This window comes from Lynx canadensis, chromosome B4 (genome assembly GCF_007474595.2).
Source record: "Lynx canadensis isolate LIC74 chromosome B4, mLynCan4.pri.v2, whole genome shotgun sequence".
NCBI lineage: Eukaryota > Metazoa > Chordata > Mammalia > Carnivora > Felidae > Lynx > Lynx canadensis.
In genome coordinates, this window is record NC_044309.1 from 130,339,371 (window position 1) to 130,364,026 (window position 24,656).

The 24,656-nt window shown below is 56.6% G+C and overlaps 1 protein-coding gene across 4 annotated transcripts; it reads left to right on the plus strand.

The window, feature by feature from the left end:
• On the plus strand, positions 1–24,349 carry CSF2RB (colony stimulating factor 2 receptor subunit beta). Of its 4 annotated transcripts, none has more exons than XM_030320545.1 (14): positions 1–98; positions 6,546–6,789; positions 7,962–8,085; positions 10,920–11,113; positions 14,323–14,474; positions 14,557–14,725; positions 15,317–15,452; positions 15,627–15,784; positions 16,933–17,072; positions 18,065–18,227; positions 19,288–19,408; positions 19,615–19,672; positions 20,559–20,662; positions 21,262–24,349. In XM_030320545.1, exons 2-14 carry the CDS (start codon positions 6,714–6,716, stop codon positions 22,364–22,366), a joined length of 2,700 nt encoding a protein of 899 aa, XP_030176405.1. In that variant the 5' UTR covers positions 1–98; positions 6,546–6,713; the 3' UTR covers positions 22,367–24,349. The 4 variants fall into 4 exon arrangements, with proteins under 4 accessions (XP_030176405.1, XP_030176407.1, XP_030176406.1 ...); XM_030320547.1 differs by having other exon boundaries at positions 2–98; positions 19,318–19,408; XM_030320546.1 differs by lacking the exon at positions 1–98 and adding an exon at positions 2,455–4,752.
• The last annotated feature ends 307 nt before the right edge of the window (positions 24,350–24,656 follow it).

A 24,656-nucleotide genomic window follows, 5' to 3' on the forward strand; every position in this document is an offset into this window, starting at 1 on the left:
TGTTTCCTAACGACGACGTCAGCATAAATAGGAAGCGTGACAGGCTCCCTGTCGCCTGGACACTCCAGCAGAAGGCTTTGCTGTCCCACCACGAAGAGGTACGGCCTGGCTTTCAGGGGCGGGCTGGGGAGCGGTGGGGGAGGCCCAGGCTGTGGACGGAGAACGGGGAGAGGCGGGGGGTGTGGGGTGGGCGGGCGCGCTAGGGGACTCGGCGGGGGGTCAGGGCTTGGTCTCTTGGGAAGATTGGCCAGGCTCCTCGGGCAGCCGGGGGCTGAGCAGACAGCCAGCAGTGCCTGCTTCCTTGAGTGTTGTGTGAACAGGGCGAGGGCCTCCCGTTCGGGATCCAGCCGTCCTGGCAGGGAGGACTCCCGGGGAGGCGGTGGTCACACACCTACCTGCGTGGCGTCCCTCTTGGCTTTGCCGCTAAAGTGTCGCCGAGGTGTTAGTGGCAGTGAACCGGTTTCTGCCTCCTTGTCTCTGGAGCGGGAAGAACACATCAATCGTCCCTGACATCCTGGTTTCATATATATTTTTTTAATGTTTATCTATTTTTGAGAGAGAGCGAGTGAGCAGGGGAGGGGCCGAGAGAGAGGGAGACCCGGAATCCGAAGCAGGCTCCAGGCTCCGGGCTGTTGGCCCAGAGCCCGACGCGGGGCTCAAACCCGCCAACCGCGAGATCGTGACCTGAGCCGAAGCTGGCCGCTTAGCCAACGGAGCCACCCAGGTGCCCCTCTGCCGTCCTGGTTTAGAAAAGGAGACCTGGAGAGTGAGGGTGTGTGTGCGTTTCCATGGGTGTCCGTGGGGATGCAGGGGTGCAGAGAGACTGGGAGGCGAGGGGGGAACCTGGAACTTTGTCATGCTCCGGCCCAGAGCTTGGTGTGGCTTTGGAAGCTCCCTTTGGAAGACGAGAAAGGGCTCGGTCTCTCTCGAAGAATGTGGTTTTACTCTCAACACCCCACCCTGAGCCTCCGTTGCTCAGTTGGGTTCAGGCACAGGTGTGGGTGTTCCGCACCCAAGTCTGTGAGCTGGTGGGGGATGGGGGGGGATTGCGTCTAAGGGGTTATCTACCTCAGGATGTGTGCAGGTGCGTGCACTTGCCCTGTGGATGGGAGCGCGAGGGCTTCCAAGGTCCCCACCGGGGTGGCAGCCTGTGCAGCCCCGCCAGACGGGTCCCGGCGACAAGTTGCCAATGTACAGTTTTGAGTCTTAGGGATCCTGCTACAAATTTCGTATCACCGGGTCCTGATTTTCTCTACCTCTCGTCTTTCATGCTTCCTAATAGTTTTATCACGAGTGAAACCTTTCCCGTTAGCTCTCGGCCCCGCCTTTTTTTCATTCGCCAGCTTCACTCATGTCGTGTGATACACACCAAACACTACAGAATAGTCCCTCAGTTGTTTAATGAGCGTGTTTCATACTAAGCGAATACGTGGCTATCCGCTTTATCAGCCATTAGAATGATCCGGAATTGTGTAGCATAAGAGACAAAGCGCCAGCTATCCCTATCTCCCGGCCTCACATCCTATTCTATACCATATGTGTCCTTCCAAAACATTTTCTAAGCGCGATGCAAGTATATAGCTTTCCTTTGTACATAAACAGGAGTATAAGCAGACACTGCTCGGGGCGCCCGCGTGGCTCAGTCGGTGAAGCGTCCCACTTTGGCTCAGGTCGTGATCTCGCGGTCTGTGGGTTCGAGCCCCGCGTCGGGCTCCGTGCTGACAGCTCGGAGCCTGGAGCCTGCTTCGGATTCTGGGTCTCCCTCTCTCTCTGCCTCTCCCCTCTCATGCTCTGTCTCTCTCAAAAATAAACATTTAAAAATTAAATATATATATATACATATATATGTGTGTATATATATATATATGTATATATATATATACACATATTGTTCTGTGACTTACATTTTCACCTAATATTACATTTGGGACATTCCACAATAACACATATCGATTTAAGTCGTTTATTAGCCCTACAAAATAAGGCAGCATGTATTAGTAGGGGCCACACCACAAGTTACACAATCCCATACTGATAGACATTTTGTTGTTTTTTGTTGGGGTTTTTCTTCCCCCCATTTTTTCCACACCCGTGGAGGTGTTTCTGCGGCCCAGATGCCTAGAAGAATTACTGAGCAAGAGATTGTGCATCCAAAAATGTAATAAATATTGTCAGATCATCCTCAAAGCAGCTGAATTAACATACACCCCCACAGGGGTGTATAAAAGGCTCATTTTTCTTTAGGAAAATGATCAGTCTTTAGACTGTATCCGGGGCGCCTGGGTGGCTCAGTCGGTTGAGCACCAACTTCAGCTCAGGTCACGATCTCACGGGTTTGTGAGTTGGAGCCCTGCATCAGGCTCTGTGCTGATGGCTCAGAGCCTGGAGCCTGCTTTGGATTCTGTGTCTCCCTCTCTCTCTGCCCCTCCGCTGCTCATGGTCTGTCTCTCTCTGTCTCAAAAATAAATTAAAAAAAAAAAACATTACAAAAATTTAGAAACTGTGTGCAATGGATGGAGGAAAATTATCTGATTCTTGCTTGGAGTTTTCCTTTCCCTGATTATGGGTGAAGTTACTCCTCTTCCATATGTTCATTGGCCACCTGGGCTCCTTTTATGATACGTATAGGAATGTTTTGTCCATATCCCGGGGTTTTTGTCTTTTACATATTTACTATAGGAGTAGCTCATTTATTAAGTACACTAACAATTTATTTGCATACCGTTTAAATTATGTTTCCAGATCATCACTTGTCCTTTTTCTTTACCATGTGGAAGATACTTTCATACAAAAGCATGTTAATTGCCTTCCAAGTTCAATTTGGGTTTGGTGTCTTGTTAACCCCTGAGGTTAAACAAGTACCTGTAATGCTTTTTATCATTTTAGTTTTGACTTTTAGAACTTTAATCCACCCAGAATTTGGAGGGGTAGGCAATGTGTAAAATAATTATCTAGCTTGAAAAAATTATCAGCTAATTGTCTCGGCATCATAATTATGAGCATGTGGCCCATCCTTTCCTCTGTGATTAGAAATGCCGCGATTTCCTCCCAAATTCCTATTTGGTTGTTTTCCTTATTGTTTTCTAGTCCATCTGTCTGCGATTATACTCCTCGTCATTTTTCTGGCTAATAGAACCCGTCTCTCACGTTCAGCTTGTTATAATCTAGAACCGGTTTGTCAAGCCTGTTAAAACCCCTTTTGGAGTTTTGACTGAGATTGCGTTGAATTTAGAGATTATTTGGGGGAGATGGCAGTAGTGGGTGGCCTTCCCCTGCTTGTGCCCTTGACGGGGACGACACGCACATTCTCCTTCGACGCTGACGTCACTACTGACTGGTAGTAGATGCCCAGAAACACCAGCGTTCCCTTCAACGCCTCATTTGTCGAGGTTCACCTGTCAGTGTGTTTAATTGGGAATGGCTTTTGTATTACTGAATATTGGGAAGCATCTGTCAAGATAAGCTGATCCTTCTTTCCCCCTTTAATCTGTTGGTCTGTTTCTTTTAATCATGAAGAGATTGCTTCATGGCTCTTTGTCTGTTTCTGGAATAATCCCCAGGTGGCCATGATGCATTCTTCTTCTAGAAGTCTTTGTCAGATTGCCCTATGACATTCTTTTTGTCTGGAATGAATTTATGGTTTGCTTTGTTTGTTTGTTTGTTTGTTTTTTCATTTCCAGTTTTTATTCCTACCAGTAAATTTCTTCATGAGTTTGGGAATTTTGGTGTGCATGTTCGTTTCGAGTAAAAAGGTGTTTGGTTTTTCTCTTCTCTTTTTTCCCCTCTTCCTCCTTCTCCCTTCCCTCTCCCTGTCCGCCTTTTACTCCTGTGCTTACCCCTCACTCTTAGTGGCTTTTAACCCTTACCTTTTTAACACATGTACATAACGTGTATTTTCCATCAACATTTGGGCGTAATTAACACACTTCTGTGCCTCCAAAACAAGACACGAACCCTAACAAGCTTTCAGTTCTCCTCCGCTTTCCCCCCTCACCTCACAGCCAGCTCCCACCTTCCAACCACCTGCATTGTTATCACATAACTCACTTTCACTTTATAAGTAACAATTCTTCTCTACTTAGTGTAAGTCTTATTTGGTTTCTTTTCTCACCACTGATTCCAGTATCATATGCTATCTTTCTTGAACTCTTTTTTTTCCCCCTGAAATATATCCCAGAGCCAATTGTGTTTCTTAGAAAAGATCTGAAAATGTTCTTTGTCTTTACTACATTTCCAAATGTTGCGTTTTTCTGTCCATGAGCGTCAAAGGAAGGTTGACTTTTAATGATTCTAGGTTTAAACATATTTTCCCTCAGTGTTTTCAAGACATCGCTATCTACTTAGAGTTCAAGGTCACTTGTAAGAAAATCTGGCCAACCTGACCCTTGTTCCACTGAAAATAATGTTTGTTTCCTACTGGAACCTTTTGGGAGTATTCTTTTATTCTTGGATGACCGAGAATTTACCAGCACGTGACTGAGTATGGCACTGTTAAAAATTAAGTTTGTCCTTCCCTTTAGCGGACTGTTGTCTCCTTTAAGCCCTGTGAAGTTTTCTTCTATTTCCATTTGTATCTTTTTGGTTGCATGGAAAAATCTTCAAACAACCGTGGCTTAACAATATGGAGGTTTATCTTTGTTCTCACATAAAAGATGTCCGGAGGCAGGCGCTCCCAGGCCGGTGTGGTTGCTCCAGAGTGACAAGAAGGATCCAGGCTTCCCTCTTTCTGTTGTATGTGGTTCCATCCTCAAGGTAACCTTATGGTCCAAAATGGCTTCCGGAGCTCCAGCCATCACTTCCAAGTTGTAGGCTGGAAGAAGGAAGAAATGGGCCCCTCCTCCCTTGGCCAACTCCCTTTAAGAAGCCTTTTTTTGGAAGGCACACCCGATGCTTCCGCTCACATCTCCTTGGACAACTTAGTGACATGACCACACCTAGCAACAGAAGAGTGTAGGAAATAAAATCTTTTATTCTGTGTAGCTCCAAGCCCCGCTGAAGCCTGAGCTTCTGTGACCAAGGGAACAGGGGGCAGTGCACACACCGTCTGCCACATGGTTTGCAACTTTAATACGATTTAACGTCTTACATTGAAATTTTTAATGAACCCCATATTTGGGTGTGGTGTGGGACAGAGATTTAGGTGGACACGTTTTACAGTGTTATTCATTGTCTCTTAGCCCTTGTTTTTTTTTATTATTATTATCTATCCCTTCACATTGATTCACGACTCCTCCTTCCTCACATAGGACATTCTTGGGCAGGATAGAATTGCCTGGTCAGGACGTCCATTGACGTATTGTGTATGTGTGCAACACGCTTACTCATCAGATCTTTACAATAAATTTTGCTACTGGGGAGAGCCTCCTTATTGCTAAAAAATCTCAGGAACTGTCCTCAGAGCGATTTTTTTTTTCCTGAGGTCCTACAAAAAGCCACGTTGGTAAATTTTGTTTGGAATTGTGTTAAACCTATAACTTATCTTAGGAGGAATTGCTCTCTTAGCACACGTAGTATTCTACGTGTGGTAAGACCCAAATAGAAGCTCTGGAAGTTTAGGCTAGTCCCAGGTAGGCAAACACATAGACTCAAGCCCTTACCGCAGGGCATGGCCTCCAGCTACAGAAGCTGAAGGGGATGAATATGGCCCCCCCCCCGCCCCCCCACCAGCTCCAAGCAAGCCTGCTCGTCTTTCTGGAGCCTTTATCCGACTAACCTGTCTATGAACATCACCGCATTGGGTTCTTCTCGCGTGAGATACGTGTATTTGTGCCCACATTACCGACGCAGAGAACAAGGTTCAGGGAGCACTGGTGGGTCAGCACAGGCCGCTGGCGGGGGAGAAGCAGAGCCTGGGCTGAAGGTCAGGTCTGCTGAGCCCAGAGCCGTGCTTTTCCCAGTAAGAAAGTTGCTGCTTCGTGTGTGTGCACATGTGCCTCTTGAGTGAAATTTCAGACAATCTTAGGGGGAGAAAAGGAACCACTGTCCCCTGTTCTCCTCTCCTGGGTACTTCCCAGGGCCAGACAGAATGAAAAGAGGAAATCCCCGGCCTTCTGCAGAGAAAAGGGAACAGGCATTCCGAGGGTGGTGTGGGAGGGTTGACAGTAAACGGAGTGTGTGTGCGCGCAGTATAAGTGAGCGTGTGCTGTGATCACGCCCAGGGGAGGGGAGGGTGTGGCCCCCACACCCCTAAAAGCGGATCGGGTCAGAGGCCGGCAGGGAGCTCAGAACAAGTCAGATACCAGGCCTCCCTGTGAGGTTTTTCCATCGCCAGGGGACTGCATAGGAGCTTCTGATGCACGACCGAGGGGTGAGGGTGGGGGTGGGAAAAATCTCACTTCTTCAGAAGCCACTAAATGCATCTCCCTCAAAGTCACGCCCCAGGCACTGAGGCTTAGGGGAAGGGACTGTCCCGGGTGCCAGGCTGAGGTGGCAGGGGGCGCCAGAGGCCGTGCGTCACTCCCGGCTTCACCCTGCAACGTGGGTCAAGTCCAGGGAGTGCAGGACGGAAGGGGGTCACTCACTCTCAGCTGATGTCCCTTCCGCAGGCGGAGTGCCTTCGCAGGCGAGAGGGCTCACAGGAGCCGGGGACATGGGTCTGGCCTGGCCTCCAGCTGAGCAAGCATACACGACTCTGGGTCACTGAGGACCCCAGCCCCTGCCCAGTCCCGGGCCCACCTGAGCCGGCCACCCGTTCGTCCAGAGCTGACCCAGAGATGGTGCTGACCCGGGGGCTCCTCCCTGTTGCCTTGCTGGCTCTGTTCTGGGGGCCCGGTGTGGCGGGGGCCCAAGGTGAGCTCCGTTGCTGCCTCCCCTTCCCTGTGACCCTCCTCACAGCTGGCCCTTGAGCAAGGCCACGCCCACATGTGCCCAGAAAGCCCCAGACCCCTCCCACCCTCCCTCATTCTCCCCCTCCCTATCTTCTCTGGTGCCCCGCGCCCCCTCCTGGATTCTCACTCTTCTCCAGCCTCCTGAACGGCCATCTCTGCTCGTGTGGCTTCTCTGCCCACCTTCTCAGTGTGGCATCCCAGGCGTCTCCCCTCCGGGCCTGTCGTTCCAGCCTTAATTCTGATCCCCCAGATATTCTGTGCCTCGGGTGGCTTTGACCGGTCCCCTCCTCTGTGCCTTTCTTCCCGGGGCCCCTCAGACTGATGGTCTCTCCCTGCTTCAGCCCCAGCACCCTCCTCCTGCTCGGAAGGCCCTGCTGGGATGTTCCTCTGGCTCTTAAGGCGCACGAACCCCCCTCCCCAAGGGCTCCCAGAGAGCATGGCTTCTCTGATAACCCCGAGAACCACATTCTCTCTTCCCACCGTCAGACCCTGCAGCTGACCAAGAGACCAGGACAGGGAGGTCCCAGAGGGCTCTGCCATGCTGCCACTCTTCCCAGGCTGTCCCAAAAGGGGTCCAGGGGCCGGGCCCATGCCCGATGCAAGCGTCTCTCCTGGGGTGGGAGAGAGACCCTGCGCCGGAGCAAGGGCACAGCAGGGGCTCAGGAAATGTGCTGTGACCCTATGAGAATATTGCGTTTCTAAATTTGTTTTTTACATTTATTTTTGAGAGACAGAGCATGAGCAGGGGAGGGGCCGAGAGAGAGGGAGACCCAGAATCCGAAGCAGGCTCCAGGCTCCGGGCTGTCGGCCCAGAGCCCGACGCGGGGCTCGGACCCGCAGACCGCGAGATCATGACCTGAGCCGAAGTCGGACGCTTCACCGACTGAGCCACCCAGGCGCCCCTAGAATATTGTGTTTCTACCCAGGCAGCGGGGCCCACGGCTAGGGCCCTCACACCCCCATAACCCCCGTCCTCCCTGCGCTGCCCAGGGTCCCTAGGGAGCTCTGTCTAGCAGCCAGGGGCCCCTACAGGACTCCGGAAAACCCCTCTCTAGCTCTCGGCACTCCAGAGGGGACGGGGAGGGTGACAAGGGACATCCAGATGTGACCCCCTTTCTGCCTCTCCCCGGGCAGAGACCATCCCACTGCAGACCCTACAGTGTTATAATGACTACCACAGCCACATCACCTGCAGGTGGGCAGACACTCAGGATGCCCAGAAGTTCATCAACCTGACTCTCTTCCGGAGGCTGAATGAGTAAGTGTCACCAGGGCTCAGGGGTCAGAGGGCCCACAGGGAGGCTGCTGAGTGGGGCTGTGCCCCGGTGGGGGCTGGCCAGAGGGCAGGGACAGGGAGGCCCCTGCCCAGGAGCTCCTGCCCCATTAGGCGGCCAGCCAGGTCCGGGTGCTGATGGCCGGCGCGGGGTTTGGAGGGGGGGAAGAGGCTCCTACGTGAACATCGCTGTGGACGACAGAGGTGGTGATACTCGTCCTCCATCACGGTTTAACAGAGTCGCCCTGCAAAGGTCAGTTTTAGATTATCTTCACTGCGAGGTGAGCAGGGCAGGCGTGTGACGCCCAGTTCACAGGTGAGCCGACCCGAGGCCGCGGTGGCACGGTCCACGGGGCAGCTGTGGGGCCGAACGGGAGCCGGGGCCCTGCGGCCTCCGGAGTGTGGGTTTTCTCCGTTGCCCTCGCATGGTCTCCGGGGGGACGTGCAGTTTAGGAAGATTCCGCACAGCGTTCTGGGATCTGGTGACGTTCTGACCCACCATTCTGGGGATGATTAAATGGCTGGCATCACAGGTGCAGAGGGACCCCCCCGTCGCCCCGGAGGCCAGCCCCTCACACCCCCAGCACCGGCCTCCAGTGCTCTGTCCCTGGGAGCCCCCTTCTTCCCATCTCCTCCGCCCTCCTCGCCCGCCTTCACCGCCCGCCCTCAACTGTGGCCCGATTCCTCCTGTGCTGACACAGCGCGGCCACCACCAGACGCCAGCAAGGCCTGAGGCCCTGGGGTGCCTTCTGACCCCCACCTCCTCCGGTGGAGCCCACCCTCTGCTTCCCCTTGGAGGCCACCCTCCCCCAAAGAGTTGGCCAGACGTGCAGCGTCCAAGGTCTTTCCGGTTATTCTGAACCTGGAATGACTGGCCCCACCGGGCCACCCAGACCGCTCGGGCCCGAGGCAGCCAAGCCCTCCCTGCTGTTAAACCCAATGCTCGCTCTCAGCCTCCTCCCTCCTTGACCATGGGCGGCACCTGACACAGACCGGCCCCACGGACCGTGGTGAAAGCACCTGCCTCTCCTGGCCGCCACAACCCCCCCTCTCCTGTGTCTCCCCAGCTCGCCTTCTCTGTCTCCCTGTTCGCTCCCTTCTTCCGTCTCTAACTTGAAGGGTGAGATGCCCTGGGGTTCCTCCTTGGATCTCCGCTCTTTCATACCTGACCCAGTGGCAGAGACCCAGCCCCAGGCTGCGCGCTGGTGACTCTCATGTGCTCTCCAGCCCTGCGCCTCCCCCCACCCCACCCCCAGCTCTAGGCCTGCAGGTGCACTTGCCCCCCCCCCCACGTGGCCTGTAGACGAAGGTGTCTTCCACCCCCAGCGATTTAAACCAAATTCCGCTCACCCCACCCCCCACCTCCCGCTTCACTGAATGGGAGCTCCCAGAGGCTCCTGCTGACCAGCTGGGAGGTTCGTTGTTGTCTTCCCTCCTTTAGCACCTTCCCTTCCCCATCGCCGCCTCTAATCCGTCAGCAAATGCTGCAGACTCGATCTTCGAACAGGACGCGAATCTGGCCGAGGCTAACACCACCACCCGTGCGAACTACGGGTTCGCACTTGACGACCCAAGCCCGTCACTTGGCTATTTCAGGAGCCTCCTATCTGGTCTCTCAGCTTCCGAGACTACCGCCCCCATCCACCCCTATCTATCCACGGCCCAGCGGCCAGAGGAAGCCTTTGGGTCAGGACATGTCACCCCTCTGCTCATAACTCAATTATCTCCACGCTCAGTGACATCCAGATTCCTCAGTTTCCTTTTAAGCGCCATGTCACCTTGCTCTACTGGTCTCCCTCACCTCCCACCCTCACAGATGCCACTCCATGCATTCTGGGTGACCGCCTAATCCTACAACACTCCAGGGGCGCCTGGGTGGCTCGGTCGGTTAAGCGTGCGACTTCGGCTCAGGCAGGTCACGATCTCATGGTTTGTGGGTTCGAGCCCCGCATGGGGCTCTGTGCTGACAGCTCAGAGCCTGGAGCCTGCTTCCGATTCTGTGTCTCCTCTTCTCTCTGCCCCTCCCCCACTTGTGCTGTCTCCGTCTCTCAAAAATAAATAAAAATGTAAAAACAGAGTGTGATGCTAAGTGAAATAAGCCATACAGAGAAAGACAGATACCATATGGTTTCACTCTTATGTGAATCCTGAGAAACTTAAGAGAAATCCATGGGGGAGGGGAAGGAAAAAAAAAAAAAAAGGAGGTTAGGGTGGGAGAGAGCCAAAGCATAAGAGACTGTTAAAACTGAGAACAAACTGAGGGTTGATGGGGGGTGGGAGGGAGGGGAGGGTGGGTGATGGGTATTGAGGAGGGCACCTTTTGGGATGAGCACTGGGTGTTGTATGGAAACCAATTTGTCAATAAATTTCATATATATAAAAAAATGTAAAAACAATTTTTTTTTTTAATCATACAACACTCCAAGCCCGTGCCTGCCCCAGGGCCTTTGCACCAGCTGTTCCCTTTACCTGAACTCACCTTTTCCCCCAGAATTTGCATGGCTCCCTCCCTGACTTCCTTCAAGTCTCTGCCCAAAAGTCACCTTTGCCACGAGGCCTTCCCTGTCTCCCCTGTTTCAGATTGCACCCCCCCACCCCACCCCTTCTGGCTTCCGTATCTCCCTGCTGTATCTGTCCGTGTAAAGTTTGCTCCATCTGACATGTGACGTATTTTATCCAGTTCTTCCGTGCGTGTCCCCCTCCACCAGGATGGCAGCACCCTGGCCCCGGACAGAGCCTCGCACATGGTGACCGCTCAGGACCTTTGTTGAACGCGTGATGCTTCTTCACTCTGGGCTCACCATGTTCTCTGCCGGCAGGAACCCCCCAGTGCCAGTGTCCTGTGATCTCAGTAATGACACGGGCTTGTCATTGGACCACCCCTGTGCCGGCTGCGTGCCCAGAAGATGTGTCATTCCCTACAAGATTTTTGTCCTCGCCGACAAAGACTACTTCTCATTCCGACCAGACAGGCCTCTGGGCGCCCAGCTCACCGTGACTCTGGACCAGAATGGTAAGGCCTGGGGTTCCCGGATGGCGGTGGTCCCGGGAGGACAGTGGACCCCGGGGGTGGTGAGACGGCAGAAGGGCCAGGAAGCCAGAGTCTTCAAGGGGGGGAGGGGGTGGCTCTGGTCTCTTGAGAGAGGAGGGTGCGGCCTCCCGACAACCGAGGCATTGGAGCAGGTCCAAGGGGCGGAGCCCCCGGCCGGTGGCACCTCCCTGGGCCCTGACTACTCCAGCACCCGCCAAGATACTGCCTTCCAGCAGTGAAGGCTGCCCTTCTAGGAGAACCATCCTCCCTATTCGGGTAGAAACTTCCTAGCTTGAGAACACCCATCACCGATATAGCCTCACCCAATGTCTGCAACAACCCATTTTATAGATGAGGCAGTTAAAGCCCAGAGAGGCCACATGACTTTTCCAAAGCGCCAGCCCTGAGCAGTCAAGCCAGTGATGGATCAGCTCTGCCCAGGGCTTCCTGCCCTGGAGATGGAGGTCATCACCTCCCTGCCCTCCCTGAGTGGCTTCCAGTGAGCATGGCCCGTGTGTCCACAGCGGCCCCAAAAAGCCAATGGTCCTGGGTGGGTGTCGATGACCTAGCTAGGCTTCGTTCGCCTGTGTGTTACCCAGAAACATAACCAACGCTTCAGCGTCATTAATTCAATTTTTATCTGTGCTCACAATGAACCTACACGAGAGATGTTCGAGGGCATCACCTTTTAAAGTTGAAATTGATGCGGTAAGAACCCTACGGATGGCTGGCTTTTAGGAAACACTGCCCAATATTACGTAACCATTACGACGACGGGTGGTGTCGCGCACCCCTGTTTTCTTTTTCACCCCATGTCACTGATGTTGAAACCGAGGCTCGGAGAACAGGAACTTGCCCAAGGCCCCTCAGATACACGTGTGTGACTTTAGCATCCGGGGTCCCGAACGCTGGGCAGGCCCCACTGTAGGTGCAAGCGTCACACGGAGAGGGGACTCCCGCCTTCGCTTCCTGCCTGTTCTCATCACGGCAGCACAAAGCCGTTGCCCGGAGGAGGGGATTGGTTAGGCCATGGCCGATTCACCTGCAACAGTGTCTCTAAACGCGTTTGATGGATGAGAAAGGGCCCCATCCCCGTGGGGCTCAGAGCATGCGGGTTGAGAGGCCAGGAAACACCGGAGGTTGAACCAGAAGTGGGTGCCGTGTGCCACATGCTGAGGGGCAGTGGGCAAGGAGCCTGGGGGCCGGGGGGTCAGGACAGGCTTCCCCGGGGCGGGGGGGAAAGAGCTTGGCAGGGAGAGCTGAAGGGTGGGTAAGAGGACAGAGCAGGAAGAACATTCCTAGAGGAAACAGCGTGTGCCAAGGCTGGGAGACTGGGGAGGGCAAGGCGGGTTGGGGCAACCGCGAGAGACTGTAGCCCAGAAGCATCACCATCAAAAGGGCCAGACAGCGTGAGGAAGACGGAGAGGGGCAGGTGCAGGCAGGGGCCTGACCTGAGGACGCTGCTGGGCCCTGCAAAGGGGCTTAGGGGCCAACGTCTAGGTGATGGAGAGCCATCGAAGGCGCATGACTTGATCAGGTGTGAGGATGCCCGAGGTGGGTGACGCACAGGGTAGACGGCAGGGGGCAGGAGGGGGCAGGAGGCTGGGGCCCAGAATGCAACCTGAGGCGCTCATCCCACGGAGAAATGACGAGCATTCTACTGGAACGCGGCCAGGGCATGGGAGCGGGGGGCAGGGGGGGCATACAAATCATACTTAGGACACACGTGCCCTTCACTCGTTCATCTGCTCCCTCTCTGAGCACCCACATCCACCAGCACAGCAGTGAACAAGCCGGTCAGTGTCCCTGCCCCTGTGAAGCATATGGCCTGGTCACAGGGAAGGTGATATGCTGGACATGGGGACAACTTAGAAACAGGGAGGGGAGTGTGACGTTTGTCTCCTAGAGCCTGTGTTCAGCAGGGAGCTCAGCTCCAACCCCAAGCCATTTTGGCAATGGATCAGGGAAGCTTCTGGTGCTGAGGAGGGACAGGTGTGTGCGTTGGAGCTGCTCTGAGGCTCCCACGAGTGGAGATCTGGGGAATTTTCCTTCCTCTGTCCGTTTCTCCATCTGTGAAATGAGCTAGTGGACTACGATCTCTCAGGTTGGAGGAACAGGTTTGCGCTCAGGCTCCCAGTCGTTTCAGTTGGGAGCAGCTTCTAGAGCTCTGTGCCGAAAGGGATTCCCACTCGCCGGGGGGCTCAGGGGCTAGGAGTGCAGTGATTGATTAGTGATGTCTGCTGTGGCTGCGGAGAGGGGGCGCCCTGTATCTGCCACTCGGGGCTTAAGATTTTCTAGAGGCTCCAGCTCGGACATGCTCTCATATGCCACGTCCCGGTCGGACTCATTGGATTGTGTTTCAAGGTCATCCCTCAGCATTCAGACACAGAAGCTTCGGGAAGGCGGGAGCCGTGCCATTCGTTAATGACTATGCTCGCCCAACAGACACGTTTGCTGTTGGTTGACGGAATGCCTTCTTGAAGAGTCTGTGAAGGTTGCCTACATGTATTTATTCGTGGATTCATTCATCCTTCATTCACTTTGTCCCCCAAATTCACTGAACCACTAATCGCAGGCCATGGGGGTAGGGAAGGGTGTGGAGGGCCGAACCCGGCCACCCATAAGCTCTTGACTACTTGGAAAGGCAGAAAAGGAGACACATAAATGCCCCAGGGCTCTAAGGCCCATACAACGGGCTGTGGTGAGACAGGAAGGGGGCAAGGGATTCTGCCCAAGGGGACGGGGGCATCCAAGAAAGTTCTAGAAAAGGAGACATTTATGCTGGGCTCTGAGAGGAGCAGGATCCTGGGCAGGTGGAAAGAGGAGGAGGATGGACAGCATCGCGGGGAGTAATGTGAGCCACAGCGCCCTCTGCTGGGAAGGGGCCGAACAGGCCGCGAGGTGGGCAGAGGGGACCCGAGGCTCCATTCGGAGGAACTTCACTGGCAGCACCTTTCACGGAGCTTGTATGATATACGCCCAGAAATCTGCGCAGCTTTCATTCACGTTCACAGTGAACCCCCACAGTTTGGCAGGAGAAGGGCCTGAGGCCCACAGAGGAAAGGGGTCTTGTCCAAGGCTGCTCAGCGGGTAGGACGGCACTCAGCCTGGGGCCCCAGTCCCCCCCCACAAAACGTGCCGCCCTATAGTTATCCAGCCCCTTCTGAGCCCTTGACCGCCCCTTCCTCCAGTGCAGGCCCCTGCACCCAAGGACCTCCAGATCACCGCTGTCGGGGACCGTTTCCTGCTGACCTGGAGGGTGGCCCCTCCGGGTTCCCAGAGCCACTGGCTGTCAAACCTGGAGTACGAGGTGGTCTACAAGCGGCTTCAGGACTCCTGGGAGGTAGGGGCCATGGCCGGCTCTGCCCCAGCCGAGGGACCTGGCCCAGCTGGCACCTGTTCCATTAACCCCTCCCTCCCCGCAGGATGCCCCTACCCTCTACTGCAACTCCTCCCAGGCTGTCCTGGGGCCAGAGCACCTCCTTCCCAGCAGCACCTATGTGGCCCGAGTGCGCGCCCGCCTGGCCCCCAGCTCAGGGCTCTCGGGGCGGCCCAGCCAGTGGAGCCTGGAGGTTCTCTGGCACTCCCAGACAGGTAACAAAGCCAAAATTGGGGCAATGCCCTCCTGAGGGGAGGGCGGCTCATTCAGCTTCCGGACAGAAAGAGTCCAGGGGTCCATTCTGCGGGATTCCACAGATCTTCTGTAGCCTGTGTTCAGGATCAATACCCAGGGCGGACTCCATCCCTACTGTGGCTCTCCAGACACAGTGGCTGCGTCCCACCCACGGCTGGGCCCCAGCCTCTTCTGCTCACTTTCTGCGCCCACGTTACAGGGATAAGCATCACGGGCGGTGGCCGTGGCATTCTGAGCAGCTGTGTTTCCGTGAGCGCTATGCTGGGTGTGGACAAGTCAACATCATCGTGTTGCGTCTCCCCCCCCTCTCCCCACCACCAACACTGAAACCAGACGCTCTCCCCAGGGTGCACAAGGGGGTAAGAGGGTTCGCAGATTTCACTCTCTGACCTGCGGACACACCTCGGGCAGGTTCAGGCTAATGCTAAGCCCTAGTTTTTCTGGTCCCAAAGCCCCACGATCTCTCTGATTTGAGGCTCACGGTAGGTCCCACTGAGAACGAAGGAAGTAATGGAGGAGGGGAGGATAAAAGGAAGTGTCTCCCTTCCCAGGGGACAAGGCCCAGCCCCAGAACCTCCAGTGCTTGTTCGATGGGGCCGCCGTGCTCAGCTGCTCCTGGGAAGTGTGGTCCGAGGTGGCCAGCTCAGTCTCCTTCACCCTCTTCTACAAGCCCAGCGCCAGTGCAAGGTGAGCGTCCTCTCCTCCCCCCCAACCCACCCTTCCCTCCCCTCATCACCACCTGTGTCCTTCAGACCTCCCCCTGACCCTGAGATGCCCCAGTGGAAGCCATGGCTCATCCCGAGGTTGCCTCCCTCCCGTGGCCTCTGCCTCCCTCGCCCTCACCTGCACCGTGATCCTCAGGGAGGAGGAGTGCTCCCCGGTGCTGAAGGAACAGCTCCCCAGCCTCTTGGTCCAGCACCGATGCCAGATTCCCGTGCCTGACCCCAGGAACCACAGCCAGTACGCCATCTCTGTTCGGGTGAAGGAGGAGGAGAAGTTTATAAAGAGCTCAGACCACAGTGAGTTCGCCCCAAGCCTTGTGCGCAGGCCCCCTTGCCACAGTCCTGTCTCGTTGCGTAACCCACGCAAACTCAGGACTCCCTGTGGCCCAGTCTTCACGTTGGTCACTGTCCACGAAACGCGGCCCAGCGAGCCAAGTGAACAAAAGTCATTCTAACCTTGACGTTCTCAAGAAGCAAGGATACCGTGATGACAAGGGCAAATAACACAAAGGAAGGTTCCACTGATAGTTCCCAGGAGCACATCTCTAAAGCCTGTTTTCTCCGATTTCTTGAGCTCTGCGTTCCTGTCCAACCCCGCAGCTCCTCTGAAGCCCCTTCTGCCAACTGTACCCCCCTAGACCTCCCCCCCAGACTCTCCCTTTCGTCCCCTGATTGGGTTTTTCGCTCTCCGATTTCCAAAGTCCTCCGCGCACTGATATTTTCAGGCTTCAGAATAGTTGAGCTGTGAGTTACTTCTTCAATTGGGGGCTAGAACATGCGCAAATAAATGGTAGCTCCTTGCGGGTCAATATCCACGACTCCTCTTATGCAGCAAGAATCCCATGCAAAGGAACCTCCTGCGTTGCTTCCTGAGGACCCAGGCTCTTCCATCCAGACTTCAGTGTGGGGGGGAGGCCATAGCCAATCTGTCTTGCTCACCCGGGTTGGAATCCACCACTCACTCCGGGGACGCCGGGTTGTCATCTTTTCCTCCACCACTCGTTAGCTGCCTGGCCTTGGCAAGTTACCTAATCGTTCCGGGGCTCAGTTTCCCCGTCTGTGAAATGTGACGAGTTAATAGTACCTACCACGTTGGGTTGCTGTTAGAATCGAGTGAGAGATTCGCGCAGACTGAGCATGTATGACGATACCTGCGACATAGTTAATTCTCTAGACTAGGACGAATTAATAGTGTTTCTGTTTTTACGTAAATGCTGGGCGTAGCCCGTGCTTTGGCTCACCTCCCTACAAAACGAGCCTATCTCAGCATCTCCCAAGAGGAGGGCCGCTCGGATCAAAGTGGATAGTGTGGCAAAGTGAGGTGCAAGGACCCCGAGAAGGGGTGGACCGGGAGAGAGAGCGCCTGTGACGAGCATGGGATGAAAAGAACGTTCCATTGGAGGAATGCTAGGAACAGCATTCCCTAAAGGTTTCCCTCCCTCCAGTCCAGATGGCTCCCCCGACCCTCAATGTGACCAAGAGCAGAGATGGCTACGCCCTGTCCTGGACAACAGAGGAGATGCTTTACAAACACATAGGTCACACCTTCCAGATCCAGTACAAGAAAGACGCAGACTCATGGAAGGTGAGGGCCTATGCCCGGGAAGGGGCCTGGATTGGGGTAGGGGGGATGGGAGAAAACACGCAGGGGGGCGCCGACCTGCCAGGGGCCTGGCTCCCAGCAGGTGACCGGTCAGAGGAAGCCGCTGAGACTTCGCGGTCGCGGCCCTGTGTGGTCAGTTAGTTGGTCCTTGTCCTATCCCGTGGCGGAGGTGCTAAAGTTCACAGGGGTGATGTGACATGGCCCAGATTGACGATGGGACCCTGACTTGCCAAGGGGATGTAGGCGTCGGGACTCAGAGGGCTGAGAGGCAGCTGGGTGAAGGGTTTTCAAAGGTCAGGAGGGGATTCTTCTTCAGAGAAATCTCTGGAACGCAGATGTGCAGCTGCTGAGAGCGGAGCTGCTCTGATAAAGCAGGCGGGGCCCCGGCCCAGGGTTCGGTCTCTGGCCCCCACCCCCAGATGGCCCCCGGGCTGTGTGTGCAGCACCCAGGCTCCCCGCAGCCCCAGTCGGCAACCTCAGAGCCCGCCCCAGACCTTCAGGTCCGGAAGCGGGGAAACGGAAGCCAGGAGGGGCGCCGTCAGCGGTGGAGCTGGGAGTGGGGCCCCAGCTCGCAAACCCCGTCTTGGGGTCCAGTGATGCTGCCCTGCGTTCCTGGGCAGGCCATAACCGGGGTCCAGGCTGTCCCCGAGGAGCTCGGGGGTGGGCAGGGCGGTTTAGAGTGAGGGTGGCACACGCTGTGTCCTCAGGATTTCTGGGCCTCGGTGTTGTCCTATGTCGCAGGGGTGCAGCCCTTGTCCCGTCCAGAGTGCTCTGCCTCTGTGCGCCCTGGGGCAGAGCCCTCCATGGGGGGCAGGGAGGACTCAGATCTGGGGATGCGGCTGCAGCCGGGGCCTGACGGGACAGAAAAGCTGGGGCGCTGAGGTGGGAGGGGGTTGCGGCTGTGCCTCCCCCGACCCCGCACCAGGCAAGTAGCCTCAGCCTCAGCAGACCTGCTCACTCGCCTGTGCCCACAGGAGAGCAAGACGGAGACCCTCCAGAACTCCCACGTCATGTCACTGCCACCGCTGGAGCCCTTCACCAGGTACCAGGCGAGAGTGAGGGTCAGGCCCACCCCCAGCGGCTACAACGGGGTCTGGAGCCAGTGGAGTGAGGAGACCTTCTGGGACACGGAGTGGGGTAGGTGTCCCAGCTGCCCCCCCTTCCGGGTACAGCCCAGCTGGGCAGAGGACAAGCGTGATGTGAACACAGGGGTGTGACCCCACTCCACCCGAGTGTCCTTTCCTCCACGTGTCACTAGTCACTGCAAAGCGACGCCTATGTGGCAGGTGAGGTCCTGAGAGCAGAGAAGAGGGGTCCTCCCTCAGACCGGCGCTTAGCCCTCTATTGATATGGCCCACGGTTTGTTCCATTAGCCTTGGTGACAGCCATCACCTAGTGACCACTCAGCATGCGTTTCCAGTTACCATGGTAGCAAACATCAGGAGCGATGGGCTGGGGCCTGGGATTGGAAGGGTTCGGTCTGATTTCTTAATCTCCCCCATTGCTGCTTCCAATGTCTCTCACCGTTGGCCATAGCGGCCACCAGGAGACGAGTACCAGACTAGGTCCAGGAGGTGGTGGCAGAGAGAGGACCGAGGAGGTATTAGCAGCAGGGACCCCAGCAGCAGCCAGCCTTGCCGGGGTGGGGGGGGAGTCGCAGGGAGAGGGCCACAATCAAGCGGAAAGGAGGACTGGACACCAGGCCTAAGGGAAGAGACCAAGAAAGTCCTGGAGGGGCCCAGCCTGTGAAGGGCTCAAGGCTGCCGGGCAGGCAGGAAGTTGGGGCTCCTGATGGGCCTTTGTACCTGCTGATTCCTATACTAGCACGGCCTTCCCCATCTCCGCCTCTCCAAGCCTCCCTGTGCCTCGATGCTCAAGCTTATATGCTGCCTCCTACAGGAAGTCCCCTGTGATTGCCATGGACTGGAGTCACGGCCCCACCCCCCACCCCCATAACTCCTTCTGCTGCTGGAAAGAATCTAACCCTCTGTGTCCTTCCCAGCACTTGAACATGGGGGTGGGGGAGGTCAGACCAATGCCCTCTTCTTCGCCTATGTCTGGCCTCCCCACCCCCCACCCTGCACGCCAAAGCAGTGAGTTTCTGGAGCGCCGCGCCTGCACGGAGCAGGGTCTGGGGGCACCGACCTGGCCTCCGCTCCTCCCCACCTCCTAAGCCTCCAGCTCTGTCCCTCCCCAGATGCTCATGTTCCTTTTTCCTTCCCGGAAGTCCTGCCCACGTGGGTCCTGGCTCTCATCCTGGTGTTCACCACGCTGGCCTTGCTCCCTGTCCTGCGCTTCTGTGGCATCTATGGGTACAGGTAAGGGGACTCTATGATGGGTGGGGGGGGGTACTCAGGAGCCCAGGGGGTGCCAGGGACCCCACAACTGGCTCCCTCTAGTCCCCGCTCCGCACCGCTCCCTGGGAAGCCCTGGCCACCTCCCACCTTCTCCCTGGGCCTCAGTTTCCTCTCTGCACGTGAGCATGGGGCCTCTGGCAGCGGTCACCTCCCTGGTGTCTCTCTAGGCTGAACCGGAAGTGGGAGGAGAAAATCCCAAACCCCAGCAAGAGCCACCTGTTCCAGGTAGGAGCGGACCGCGAAGGCGGCCAGGGTGGTAGGGGCGCCTCACTCCTGCAGCCACGTCCCCGTCCCTATGTCTTCCCCGCCTTTCCTGTGGCTTTGAGTGTGATGCCGAGGTGGCCCGGGAAGGTGCCAGGAAGCTCTAAGAGGCAGGCCAGCCCCGGCAGGTTCAGCTCTGCAATCCTCTGGGCACCTGCAGGCTCCCAGGGCTGGCCCAGGGTGCAGGGCTCCCTCGGAGCCGGAGCCGGAGGCGGGAGTCGGGGTGGCCTCGGGGAGGGGCTCAGTTCCGCGGGGGCAGGTGGGCTCACAAGAGGCAGAATGGCTTCCCTGAGGATGGGACAGCAGAGCTGAGCTTTGAAGGAGCCAGGGTGGGGCCAGGTGGGAAAGGCCACCGCAGACAGAAGGCCTGTGGAGGATGGGCACGGGACCCCCCTCATAAAAGGAGCCGAGGGGGGCAGGCAGCGAGGCCGGGGGCACATCCCAGATGCTGAGATGGACGCAAGGCAGGCGGTGGCACATGGGTCACAGGAGCCCTTTGGTCCAGCAGGGCCAGCTTGCCCGGTGGCGGGGGGGTCCTCCTGGCTACTGTGGGGGAAAGTAGGGTGTGAGTGTGGAGGCAGTGACACCCCAGATTAGTGAACTCGCAAGAAGAGGGTCCCCATCCTCAGACGCTCGAGGGCCCATGGGAAGTCCCAGCCCCTCTCTGGGCTTCTCCTTCCTGGTGTCAGGGGGCCCTGGCTGGTCCTGACCTTGCTGAGACTCCTTCCGTGTCTGGGGGGCTCGCTGTATCCCCTGTCATGCCCTGGCCTCCTCGCCCCACCCCCACCCCCCACCTTCAGCTTCTCGGGCTCCCACACAGCCACGGCACAAGTGTCCTTTCTCTTTCCAGAACGGGAGTGCCGGACTCGGGCTCCCAGGCAGCATGGCGGTACTCACCATCAGGAGCCCCTTGCACAAGGGGCCGAGAGGCAGCTACTTCCCTGAAATGGAGGGGTGAGTGTCTGGGCACGGGGTCCCTAGGAGGTGGGAGGGTGGCCCCATCGTGCACGCTGGAGGCTCAGAGGAGGTGGCCTCTGGCCTGTGGCTCAGTATAGAGAGATCCGTGGGGGTCGGTGGCTCTAAAGCAAAAGACATACCCGTCAGACATCCGGAAGACTTTCCTGGTTCCCAGGTTAGGGAGGGCCATACCTTGGACTTGACCAGACGCGGAAGACCGGAGCAATGACCTCTCCCTGCCCTACTGGCCAGGCAGACCCCACACTGGGGTGCTGATGGCACGGTGGGGGATGAAGGGACGAGGGCATGACCGAGCCCTGGTCCCCGAAGCTGGGTGGATATCAAGGAACCTGGGGTGAGGGGACCACACCTGGCAGGGGAAGAGCTTGAACAAGAACATGGAGGCTGGGGGGGCGAGACCCACGAGGGCCACCCGATGTCCTCTCCAGGCCCGCTCCCTGACCTTGCCCTGCTCTGTGCTCTCCCTGAGCTCCGGGTGGGGCCAGACCTCCCCCCGACCCCGGCCCCTAGCCCCAGCATGAGCTGAAGTGGCTGCCCAGGGGACCCCAACGTCCCTGTGCCCGTTCTCCCCGCAGGGTGTTTCCTGCAGACTGCAGGCACAGCGAAGTGTCACCTCTCACCACAGAGGACCCGAAAGATGTGCACAGATCACCATGTGAGCCTGACACAGCTTCAGCCACTTCGGACCCGTGCACGGAGCGGCCCCCCAGCCCCCAACCAGGCCCGTCGGCCCCCGCGGGCAGGCCCGAGAGCCGGGTCTCCGGCTTCGACTTCAACGGCCCCTACCTGGGCCTACCCCGCAGCCACTCCCTGCCTGACGTGACGGGCCCCCCGGAGCCCCCACAGAGGGGCGTGAGCCAGAAGCCACAGCCTCCGGGGTCCCTGGAGTACCTGTGTCTGCCCGCGGGAGGACAGGTGCAGCTGGTTCCACTGGCCCAGGTGATGGCACAGGGCCGGGCCAAGGATTTGGAGAGGAACCCCGGCCCGGAGGCCGAAGGGAACCCCTCACCGGAGTCAGGGGCAGGCCTTGCCTCTCCTGTATACAGGCTGACGGTGGGCGGTCAGGGCCCAAAGGACAGGGCCCTCACGGCTCTGCCCACTGGCTCTGGGGACCCTGAGGACGGCGTCACGGCCTCTGGCTACGTCACCACCGCAGACCTGGCACTTCCCTGGCCCCCGGGGCTGCCATCTGCCTCCAAGGTCCACCCCCTGGACCTGCCCTCAGACCGGAACCACGGCCTCAGTCTTGGACCGGCCCGTAGGCTCTGTAGCGTCCCAGCCCCCACGAAGCCAGAAATCGAGGGCTATGTGGACATCCCTCTGACCCCAGGCCAGCCCCCCAGGTCCCCTCTGGGCAGTCCTGCCCCTCCTGCAGCCAGCAGCCCCATCCTGAGCCCAGGGGAGGCGGCCCCCAGCCCCCCACACCCCGAGGGGCTCCTGGTCCTGCAGCAAGTGGGCGACTACTGCTTCCTGCCTGGCCTGGGACCTGGCCCTCTCTCACCCTCTTCCCCAGGACCCTGTCCTGAGATCGGGGACCACGACCACATGTTCCAGGCCAAGAAGGCCCTGCGCCCCGCCATTCCCCAGGTGCCGGCCGTCAGGCATTTCAAAGCCCTAAAACAGCAGGACTACTTGTCGCTGCCCCCCTGGGATGTCAGCAGGCCGGGGGAGGTGTGCTGAGCCACCCCAGATCCCGAGGGGGTGGTCCACCTGCCCTCCCGCCACCTCCCGGCCCCTCCCACAGTCCCTTCCGCAAAGCCCAGGAGAAGCTTCCGTGTTGGAACAGATGACCCGGAAGTTAGTCGACCTCCTACCTTCTCACTTGACCTTCGGCCAAGGAATTCTGCCCCCGCCGCCTCCCAATCTCTCTCTCAGACACACACACACACACACACATTTTTCTGTCCTGTTAACTTAATCTTAAACTCCAGACTGTTAGCGCTCTCTCTATACTCATTCCGTTTGCCCACTTTTTTTTTTTTCCCAGATTTCCTTGCTTTTGCCATTGTCTTCTTTCTTTTTCCACTGACTTATCATTCGAGTGAGCTTGAGGTCCGAGCTAAGCCCATCCTGAGAGGGCACGTCTCGGTCAGAGCCTGTTCTGACGTTGACATGTACGGTTGTGTTAAGGACTTGTGTCTGCAGCCTGGCCCCGGTAGGTGCGAATGCGTTTCCCCCATGGGGAGGGAAGAGACCCCCCACCCCGTGAGGGTCCTGGGGGAGGGGGGAGGGGGGGAAGAGCAGTGTAGGACCCGCCTGCTTATGGCTGGCACTGCGGCCCCAGGCACTGTGGCAAAATACCAGCACTGATGACTGTCACACCAAGCCATGGGGCAAGAGAAGAGTTGTTCTGAGCCCGTGGGAGCCCCTGCTGGGCCCACCGCTATGACTGGGGAGGTCGGGATGCAGGCCCCTGCCTCGAGTAGAGGCCACCCGCCCAAGTGAGGAATGTCCCAGCTGCCTGCTGGCCACAGCGGTCTCCCTTCTACACCCGGGCTGGTGGGGCCTGCAGAAATTCAGAAGCAGAGGGGAGTCCTGAACCCACATAGACTCTAGAAATGTTGGGAAAAACTGTTCAGCAAAGGAAAAAAAGGAAAACGATCAAATCCTTGTACGCTTTGGGGCTTATAGTCAACGTGGCCCTCCTGCCCTCCCTCCAGAAAGACCTTACAGTCCCCACCCCCGCTGGCCATGGACGAGGGGCTTTTGATCTATGTCTGGACCTCCATGGAGGATTATGGCTTCTCAAAAATCTGTGCCTTTCTGATATGCAAAAACAAAAAAGGCATTAAATCATTTAAATTTGCATTATTTGATAGCTATCAGGTTGCACATGTTTTCGTATTTCTTGGGCACTCCTATTTTGTTTTATGGGGCTAAGCCCACTAAGGACTTTGCTCTGTTGGGTGTTCATCCTTTTCTGATTAAGTTCTTAAAACTGTTTACATGCGATCTTTCACGGACGGTGCACATTTTTTCCCCCTAGTTTGTAGTGTGTCTTTTCATTTCGTATGGGAGGCCCGTAGACGTACACGATGTCGATTTTTCCGCATTTCGGGTTAGAGTCGCCGGCTCCACTTATGACGTCAAATTTACAAAAGCCTTCGCCACTTCGAAATCACGTTTGTCCTAATTTATATTTTCACCATTACTTTCTGAGTTTCAAGCTTTTCGCATCAAATCGTAATGACTTTGGAGTGGATGCGTGCGAAGGGGAGAACTGCCTGTATGTTTGCACCAAACGAGTGGCCTGGGTGTTTTTCCATCGTTTGCCGAAACACCCGTTCTTCGCCCATCCGACCGAAATGCTACTTTTATGATCTAGAAAGTGCCTGAGATACTTGGAATGTTCTAGCTTCATAATGTTTTTTAAACAAGCGGCCAACCCGATGTCTTGTAACCTTTATTCCCAAATCCCTGTTCATCACAAAAGTGTTTGTGGTCAGGGGGAAAGGAATTCTAAACAGCGTATATAATTCACCAATGGTGAAATTAACAACAAGACTTCAGGATATTCTAACGCGGAATCCTGTGTTACAGATGAACACTGCAGTCAGGCCTGCGTGGGTTAGAAAGAAGTCCAAGATGTGAATTTCGAGATGTGCAGATACTGTTAGCTGAAAAAAAAAAATTGCAATAAAATGTGTTCGCTGTAAACCAAAACTCTTCGCTTGTGCGTATGTGTTGGAATTGTCAGGGGAGGGGTGCGGTTTGAAACCACAGTTGCATTAACGAGGGTAAATTCTGTGAAACAGAAGGGCCGTGGGTCTTTGAGACACCACGGCGAGTTTGGGGACAGTGTAGACAGACCAGGAATGCAGTGCCAGCAGGGTGGAGGTCCTCGGACAGCCCCGGAGGGAGCTGGGCTCTAAGCCGAGACCTCCTGTCCCCAGAATTGTTACGAGCCAGCCCGGAGGGGAGAGACCTCCCGGCTAAATAAACTCCGTGAGGGGCGCCAGGCTGGCTCAGT

Coding starts and splice junctions, on each gene's coding strand:
- CSF2RB (XM_030320545.1), top strand. CDS start 6,714: ATGGTGCTGACCCGGGGGCTCCTCCCTGTTGCCTTGCTGGCTCTGTTC. Junction 11,114..14,322: donor CGTGACTCTGGACCAGAATG/GTAAGGCCTGGG, acceptor CCCTTCCTCCAG/TGCAGGCCCCTGCACCCAAG. Junction 19,409..19,614: donor TGTGGCATCTATGGGTACAG/GTAAGGGGACTC, acceptor GTGTCTCTCTAG/GCTGAACCGGAAGTGGGAGG.